Here is a 9,702-nt window from a genome sequence, read left to right as displayed (position 1 = left end):
AGACAGTCAAATATATCACCTATAGTTGAATTTTCAAAAGGATTTATGCGTGTAAATGTAACTACTATCATAGAACATTTAAAAAGCCATTTATGCGTGTACAGTGCCCTTACACGTGAATAACCTATGGACAATTCAATGGCATATATTGTAGCAATTTTCAAAAGTCCACTTACTTAAGTAAAGTGCATTTACTCAAGTAAATCCAAGTTTTACATGTGTAAATGCTTTTAAAAATCAGGCCCCTAGTGAACAAAACTTTTATAATATCATTAAGAATCCTGTTGTCTGAAACTGAATTCTGTTTGACTAAACGGGATGGCTTTGTGACGATAAATCAATGTTCCAGTTCCCAGAAGAAGCACTTGTATTTCAGCGTCTTATATGCCTTTTTGTCCGTCCCCCCCCCATTTTCCCCCCTTTTTTATATACCTACTCGTCAAATGGCATGTGTGGATGACAAGGACTATCGCAAGCCAAAAGGGCTAGAAGGAAGCCTGCTCTAAGATGTACCCTCAGTGCTACAGCTTGGGCTGGCAGACGTTACTTCAATAGTGACAGCTGCCTCATCTTTCTACCCTGGATTGGGCATCCTACACATGCAGAGAGACTTGAACTAGACTACTCTGTGGCATGAGCCATGGGCTTGGCCTTTTTAGGACATCTTACAAATGCAAGGAACTCAAGAAAAGTGGTTCCTGTTATCACAACATACACCAGGTCTTGCTTTATCTGGCCTTTCCAGAAGGCCACAGGTAAAATATGTGATACAAAGCTCAATCCTCCCCAAGAGATCTTGTAATGACCAAGTAAAATATTCTAAGATGCTGAATTACTCAATAACATGGTTCTACAATTCCATGATCAATACAAAAGAACTTAGGCCTGGATTTATCAAAATGCGCTAAATACTGCATGTGATAGAAAAAAGGGCGTGTTTTATGGTAATAGGCAATTTATCGCAATTTACGCTAATACCTATGCAAAGAGCTAAATTACCGCAAATTTCAATAACGTTTTCGCAGTTTGAGATAAGTGCAAGAAATGTGGTATTTCCTGCATACAACCACTGGGGGGGGGGGTATGTTTACTATCAGAGTCACTGGGAGGGGGGGGGGAGAGAGGGAGAGAGATTTGTGCAATGTTCTCTCAACCTAGCTTGATGATACCCAGGAAGAGAATCCATCAAGCTAGGTTGAGAGAACATTGCACAAATATCATCTTTGAGTGTGTTTCCTCACTCCGAGGGTTATCATATCTTCACAAGAGAGCACTGTTCTGTTTGTACGTCTCATTTTGAATGTCAAAGTGGCCCCTAACCCCTACACTAATACTTAAACCTCACCTCGAGTTACTAGGTGGCCTTCCCATAGAGAATTAAATACCTATCTAGTGTGAGGGCATTAGGGCTAGGTTCTCTCTCTCTCTCTCTCCTTCCTCCAGGAGCCTCAAATCAGCAATAGGGCTTCAGTAAACTAACTCCTCCTCTTTTTCAGATTTGCATTGAATCATGTAAAAACACCTTATAGCATTTTGATAAATGACCCTATTAATTTGTTATATTTTCTTAAATGTATTTCAAAATATTTTGGACAGGATAGGCTTCTGCAGTGCCTAATGACAAGTGGGGTAGTTTAATATTGTTACAACAGCAGGGAGCAGCAGGCAGATCAACTATAGGGAAATCTGAACCAAAGAAGAGCAAACTGCACATGACATGCTGCTCTTGGCGAAGAAGACATCACTGGCAGATGTGAAGATCAACAGAGCGGGATCAATCAGAGCTTTTTTTTAGTTTTGCTGTGAAAAAAAAATACAGTTGCTTTTCTATTGTATTAGTAAAAGCTAAAAGCTAAAGATAGTGGGGTAGATTTTTAAAAAAAGCACGTTCGCGTACTTTTGTTTGCGCACCAGGCGCAAACAAAAGTACGCTGGATTTTATAAGATATGCGCGTATCTTCTAAAATCCTGGATTGGTGCGCGCAAGGCTGCCGATTTTGGGCAGCCGGCGCGCGCCGAGCCGCGCAGCCTGTCACCGTTCCCTCCAAGGCCGCTCCGAAATCGGAGCGGCCTCGGAGGGAACTTTCTTTCGCCCTCCCCTCACCTTCCCTTCCCTTCCCCTACCTAACCCACCCCCCCGGCCCTATCTAACCCCCCCCCCTACCTTTATCCACGGATTTATGCCTCCCGGAGGGAGACATAAATCCACGCGCGCCAGCGGGCTGCTGGCGCACCGAGACTCGACCCGGGGGCGGTTCCGGAGGGCGTGGCCACGCCCCCGAAATGCCCCGGGCCGAAACCACGCCCCCGGCCCCGCCCCCAAAACGCTGTGCCCTGCCCCCAAAACGCCGCATCATCGGGTCCCGCCCCCTCGACACGCCCCCGACGCCCCCGACACGCCCCCTTCCAAAAACCTCGGGACCTACGCGTGTCCCGGGGCTCTGCGTGTGCCGGCGGCCTATGGAAAATAGGTGCGCCGGCGCGCAAAGCCCTGCTCGCGTAAATCTGGGCGGATTTACGCGAGCAAGGCTTTTAAAATCCGCCCGAGTGTGTGGAATTTGTCTGCAAGTTGTCCCAGATACCTTATGTTAAGACTTTGACATCCTTTTATCATTACAAAGAAGTGGAGGACAGAGTAGCAAATATTATCACATTCTTACATGAACTCTCTGAGGGAGTGGTAGGGATCGTAGAGTTGAGCAGTTGGTATGGATGAGCAGACTAGATAGGCTGTCCGGTCTTTTTCTGTCATCAAGTTTATATGAGAGAAAAAATAGCACCTCATATAGAGATATAGAACATGACAGCAGATAAAGACCATCTCCAGTCTGCCCAGTTCTCACTTCCCCTCCATCACAGATGTTCTGTTTCTCCCATGCTTTCTTGAATCCTGAATACGGTCTTTGTCTCCACCACCTCCACTGGGAGGCCACTCCAAGCATCCACTGCCCTTTTTCAGAATAGATATTTCCTTAGGCTATTTCTGACTCTAGGCCTTTTCACTCTCAGCCCGTGACCCCTCGCTCCAGAGCCTCATCTCTGTTTGAAAGAGGTCCACCTCCTGTGCATTTATTCCTTGGAGGTATTTGGATGTCTCTGTCATATCTCCCTAATGCCGTTTCTCCAGAGTCCTGGAAACAAACATTCTCTCTAGCAGTGAAAAACCTCTCACTGTTTTATGATGTAGTAAACCAGAAATGTTGACTTTTTTCCTGCAAAGACTTTGCACTACTCAGAGTAGTAAAGATGTTCATTAAGGCCACTCTCTTTTCTCTGATGAACTCTGCTCCTCTTCACGAGAAAAGTCAGAAAGAGAGTCAGACTGCCAAGACTTTATTTTTTTAAATAAACATTCCAGCTCCCTACAGATCTGCCAGAAATATTGTGACATGGGGAATAGATGGGACTTATGGCATTGTAAGGTGACATATCTTCAGAAGCCTGAAGCAGATCTTTTTAATGGATATTTTAATCATCGTCATTAAGCACAACCAGATTTTACAATGCAATTTATATACAAACATTACAAAATAAATGGAAAAACCTACAATGTCCATATGGAGACATAATCCTAACTATAGGCACACAATACTAGAGGTGTGCAGGCCGAAAACATGTCATTTTGTGTCCTATCGTTTGGGAGTTGATTTTCATTGCTGTTAATGTTTTCCCATTTTTTCCCTTTTTTCCCTTTTCAGAATGAATGCACATTATCAGGTATATTTTAAAAGGAGCAGGCGTGTGCCCACAAACATGTGTATTGGGCACACAAGCAAAAATACACTTAATTTTATATCATGTGTGCAAGTAATGCGTATCATGTAAAATATCCCTACTATCTGGAGTCTTTACATGCATACTCTCAAGTGACGAGAGAGAGAGAGAGACTTTGTTAGAGAGACAGTCTGACACTCAATATATCTCTCACTGTTAGAGGGGCACTTTCAGTGCAGGGTGGGTTTGGGAGGGGGGGAATCATTGTTACAAGGTTTTCTAGACCCTTGCACCCTAGGCAGGCCAATGTAACATTGCCCCCCCCCTATAACCCACCCTCAGTTGAAAATGCCTCTTACAGTAGGAGATATATAAAGTATCAGATTGTGTGTGTTTGTCTCTCTCTCTCTCCCTCATTCTCTCTCTCTCTCTCTCTCTCTCGTGTTCAGGACCCTTCTGGCCCACAATCTCCAGACTTGTGCCTCATCGGGACCAGTAGTAAAGTTACGCAGGTAACATGGTGCGTGTTGCATTGTCCAACCTTGCAAAATTCGGGGGTTACACGTGTAAGTCTTGGCCCCCACCCGGAAAACCCATGTCCTGCATCCTTATTCTTTCTTTTTTACTTTTTATTTACTAAGCATTTTATATATATTCAAAGCACATACTACTCAATATTTTCTGACAAAATATGAAATGGGAAAGATCAAATGTGAAAATAATGTGATAGCAAGATAACATTGATACTATACCATTTCAACAAGGGAAATTATGGAGAAAGCAAAAGAAAAAAAGAGAAGCATTCAAAAATAAGAAACCATACATGAAGGGCCATAGCAATGATCAAATCACCCTGATAACAAAAGATCAAGCTTTCTGTGGGTCAGAGGGAACTGGAGATGATGTTAAATTCTTCCTAGCGTCAATAAATGATCTGAGTTGCTCAGGAGAGAAGAAGATATAATTGTCAGAAAGATGTTTAACGTGGCATTTACAGGGGTATCATAGCAGAAAGGAAGCCTCCAATGCTAGCACCTCCTGTCTGAGCATAAGAAACCCCCTCCTTCACCACTAGGTAAATCTAGATAAATCTGGAAAAATACAGACTTTCTGACCAAGAAATTCAGAAGTAAGGTCACAAAAATAAAGAGACATGTTCTTACTTAAACCACCATCTGTAACAAAAGAAACAAGCAAAGTAACACGCTCAATTATTTCACATCCAAATGTTGCGAGAAATTGAGATACATTGAAAGAAGGTGAATTAGAACATAAAGAAACTGGAAGAAGGACAGCCTTTTTAATAGATGGCAAAGCATCAGCACGAAATTTCAATATGTCCAAAAAAAACCTCTGTATGGGAAGTTCACCCACAATCTTGGGGGAAATTCAGAAAATGTAAATTCAGGCATCAAGATGAAGTTTCCAAATTTCAAGCTTTCTAGAAAAGTTTCCCTAATCTTGAACCAATTTAGACTGAGCGGCAACCAAATTATCCAAATCTTGCTGAAAAGAAAAATGTTTAGTATCATGCTGAAGAATTTCGAGGTTATGAAGAGAAACCAATGGGTCCAACTTGGAAGAAAAGGAACCCAGCTTCTGGGAAACTTAATGTCAGGTCTTGACCAAAATGAGAAATAAGTTCCCATAATGAATCCAGCGTTACTTCTGCCAGTTTCACGGGGAATTTCAAGAACACCCCAGATGCAGAGGAAAGCCCAAAGAAGGGACCGAAGAAATCCTTCCAGAGAAGGAATCCAAAGCCCAGGGGGCTATTTTATTTTGGTGGCATGGGGTTTTTTTTTTTTTCGGTGGGAGGTTGGGGTTAGCTGCTTATTCTTGAAAATGAAATAAAATGAAAAACAAAATCTCATTCTTTTTTTTTTTTTTTGTAAATGAAACAAAACAGGAATTTTCACAGAGATTTCCTTGTTCATTCCAAACACAAGTGCATCCTTAGAACATTTTATCTTTAGTGGATGAAGACGGGTTTCAGAACATTTCCATGTGCCATCCCAGATGGAAGATGTTTGCAAGTTTCATACATATTCATTCATATTTTGCTGCATACATTGGTAAAAATCCCTGGTGGCTGAGAGAATTTGGGAGTTGGAGTGGAGAGGCCTATACACATTCCCGAGAATTTTCAAATCTAAAGTACAACAACCTATAAATACATTAGTAAATGTATTACATTAATACATTAACAGTCAGGAAGCATAACTCAGACCAAGCTTCCTGAGATCCATTCAGAGGAGTATAGTCTTCTTTATTTCCATATACACTCATGGGTATAATTTGAAAGACACAGAAGCACGCAGGTGCTATGGAGTCTTTTGTTGAAAGTATCTTTGACATTGTTCAAGGCAGAGAAGTTCCAAAGCTTGGGATTCTGACTGATATCAAAATAAGGGCTCATGAGCTTTCTGGGTATTACAAAGTGACATCATGAATCAGGTGATTACGGTGCTATGAAAACTTAAGCACATGCCTCTAGGTCATGCTTTCTGCTTTCACCACTTTTAGCAACTAAGGATCTTCTGAGCTTTTCCCATCCCCTCTTAAACTCCACTGCTGTTTTAGGAAACACCACCCACCCTCAAGAGTGCATTCCACCTTTCCACCACCCTATTTGTGGAACAATATTTACTAATGTTGCTCCTCAGTTTAACCCCCTTGTATCCTCATATCATGACTCCTTTTTCTAGAAATTCCTTTACATTGCAACAGATTTGCTTGCTGTGCATTATTAATATCTTTCGAGTATTTGAATGTTTATATTATATCGCCCTGTCTTGCCTCTCTGTAAGGGAAATACCAGATATTTTACCAATGTATGCAGCAAAATATGAATTCTGACCTCAGAGGGACGTAGACTTCCCTAAAGTATCGCAGGCCTGTATGAGGCCCATAGTCTGTCCAAGGACCATTCATTGAACAGGAGCAGTGACTCCTCACCACCCGATGGAAGAGGGAGAAGAATTTGAAAGGAAGACAACTGCTGACATGGCAAGACAGCGCTGGTCAGGATGTGACCCAACCAGGCCGCAGGAGCAGTGACCCCCCCCCCCCAATGGAAAAGAGGGAGTTCAGTGACCTGAAATTCAGAGATGACACCATCCACCCTCTGCATGATTATGCATGAATATTTTTGCATATTCATCAGCTGACTGTTATAAGAAATGGCAAACAAGAAAAAAAGACCTGTTGATGTGGAGTCATCAACCCTGCCCCTCCCTGTGCTGAGGAGATCGAGGCCTGGGAGTGTCTTGCAAGACTGGAGAGAGGAAAGCCCTGTCTGATATCTGGCCACCGGCCATGAAGCCAGAGATGGCCCCAGAGCTGAGAGACGCCTCCTCAGCCCAGCCAGTGCCAGGACCAAGGAAGCAATCCTTTCCCTCGAGACGGTCCCCAAGATCTCCAGCCAGAGACTACTCTAGAGGTAAACAGAAGGGAATCTCCCAAAATTGGGTGGGGTGAGCCAGCTAGTTACTTTTATTTATAGTCTACGCAGGCTAAAGTTTCTAGCATATTTCAGTTCACTAATGATACAGAGCTTCATTTAGTATAAACTGATGTGAAGTAGCAAGGACCTTTGGAGACACGTACTGTTTATTTTCTTCTAAATGCTAATCCTGCAAAGTCTGACAAAAGTTTAATTCTGGGGTTAAAACATGTGGTCTTTTCTGAACTATTTGGATTGTGCAGGTATAGATGGTAGTGGAGAGAGCTGCCTATAGCACTGCTGGCCCCGATAAGTTGCAGACAGGTTCCCGAACTCCTAATATCTCATACCTCTCCTCTTTAGTCTTATAAGTCTCACTTCATGCAGCAACCAAACTCTATTTATTCTAAATCCTTGCATAGGTGCTAGCTTCCAGAACATGCCTACTTTTAGCTGATGCAAAAGAAGATATACTTTGGGGGCAGGGGGCTGTTTAGATTGAGGGAGTGACCCATTTCATACCCCATTCAGCCTCTTGCACAAAATAGTAAGTGCAAACTTCAAGTCCTAAAAAGGCTTAAACCTCTCCTCTACTTACATGACTTCAGGACGGTCCTCCAAACCACGCTCTTTGCCAAGATTGACTATTGTAACGCACTTCTCTTGGGGCTTCCCCTCTCATCCACAAAACCACTATAGTTGCTACAGAACGCGGCAGCCAGAGTCCTGACAAACACTAATCGTGGAGACCACATTACTCCCGTCCTCCGGAACTTACATTGGCTACCAATAAACCAAAGAATTGTATACAAATCCCTCACCATAATCCACAAATCTATTCACAAACAACTCCAGCTTGACCTCCAGATCCCACTCAGACTACATACCTCCTCCAGACCGATTAGAGAATTGTACAAAGGAGCTCTACATTGTTCCCTCAGCCAAAGCCTCACGCCACACAGCCACTAAAGAACGAGCATTCTCGATAGCAGGACCTACCATTTGGAATACTATTCCACCAGACTGGAACCCTGCCTACAAACATTTCGGAAAAAACTCAAAACGTGGCTTTTCCGCCAAGCTTTCCCATAATCAGTCCGAATCTAGGAACCTTTCATTTTAAACTCTCCTTGCTATATATGTAGCGAAGTCCTAAATATACACAATGGTTATCTCTCTCCTCCCCTTTCCTAGTCTCCTTTTCCAGATTCCAAGTTTGCCTCCTGTTAATGACATCTTGTTAATCTGTCGTTAATGAATGTTACCCCCCAGGTTCTCTGTAAACCGACCTGATATGATCCATGTCATGAAGGCCGGTATATAAACGAATTAAATAAATAAATAAAATAAATAAATGCATATGAGCACTTTTGGTTTCCCATAGAAAGTGGCCTACGATGACAATGTACTAATGTAGCAATTCACTTTGCTAAACGTTTTGCTAAAGAAAAATCCCAATTCATCATGCATTTATCCTTGAGTTACAGTTTATCAGTGTCTTTACATCTCATCACACTGAGTATTCTCTCCCGAATCTGCTTTGTCCTTACACCGTACACAAAGGGGTTCAGCATAGGTGGACAGAACAAGTAAACATTGGCCAGGATAGGTTGAATGTATTTAGGAGCAGTCTTGGCAAACCTGAGCATTAAAAAGGAAAACAGTGCTGGAGTGTAAAAGAGTAAAATGACACACACATGGGAGCCACAGGTACTAAATGCTTTGAGCCTCTTTCCTGTTGATGGAAGGTTCAGAATAGCCTTGATAATCAGGACATAGGACAAGCTGATCAAGATCACATCTAACCCTATAATTAAAGTCACTACTGTCAGGCCATAGGCACTAGTGACAGTTAAATCTGAACAGGAAAGCTTTGCAACCGCCATGAACTCACAGTATGAGTGAGGAATCACATTGGTTTTGCAGTATGACAACCTATTCAGCAGGAATGGATGAGGCATCAGAATCACTATGGCTCTCAGGGCTACAGCCATTCCTATTTTGGCTATTCTTGAATTGGTTAAGATAGTTGTATACCTTAATGGATAGCATATAGCAATATACCTGTCAATGGCCATGGCTGATAGGATACCTGATTCAAAGCCTGAGAAGGTGTGGATAAAATACATTTGAGTGAAGCATGCATTGAAAGTAATTTCTTGGGCATTGAACCAATAGATTCCAAGCATTTTTGGTATTGTAGATGTGGGTATTAACAGATCCGTCATGGCTAACAAGGCCAGGAAAAAGTACATGGGGGTGTGCAGCCTGGGCTCTGTTTTTATAATATAGAGGAGGGTGATGTTTCCCAACAAGGAGACAATGTACACTGTGCAGAAAGGAATGGAGAACCAAAACTGGGAGGAATCCAGCCCTGGGATGCCAGCCAGGATGAACATTGCATGATGGGAGATGGTGGTGTTAGATGTTGACATGGCAGTCGGCAGCAGGTTAAAGGTCTTGTTCTGCAGCCAGGCAGAAGGATGTTCTTCACCAACAAGCAGAAGAAATAATAAGCACCACTGTGAAAATCAAGGGACCTG

The 9,702-nt window shown here is 42.6% G+C and overlaps 1 protein-coding gene across 1 annotated transcript; it reads right to left on the bottom strand.

Moving 5' to 3' along the window:
- Window positions 1–8,640: 8,640 nt before the first annotated feature.
- LOC115091689 (olfactory receptor 52E4-like) lies at window positions 8,641–9,600 on the bottom strand. Its single transcript, XM_029601850.1, has one exon. It carries the CDS (start codon window positions 9,592–9,594, stop codon window positions 8,641–8,643), a length of 954 nt encoding a protein of 317 aa, XP_029457710.1. The 5' UTR covers window positions 9,595–9,600.
- Window positions 9,601–9,702: the final 102 nt, after the last annotated feature.

This window comes from Rhinatrema bivittatum, chromosome 5, assembly GCF_901001135.1.
Source record: "Rhinatrema bivittatum chromosome 5, aRhiBiv1.1, whole genome shotgun sequence".
Classification (NCBI taxonomy): Eukaryota; Metazoa; Chordata; class Amphibia; order Gymnophiona; family Rhinatrematidae; genus Rhinatrema; species Rhinatrema bivittatum.
Note: the sequence above shows the minus strand (reverse complement) of the source record. Positions and strands in the feature narration are given on the sequence as shown.

Excerpts from the sequence above, each read along its gene's own strand:
- LOC115091689 (XM_029601850.1), bottom strand. The coding sequence starts at position 9,594 with ATGTCAACATCTAACACCACCATCTCCCATCATGCAATGTTCATCCTG.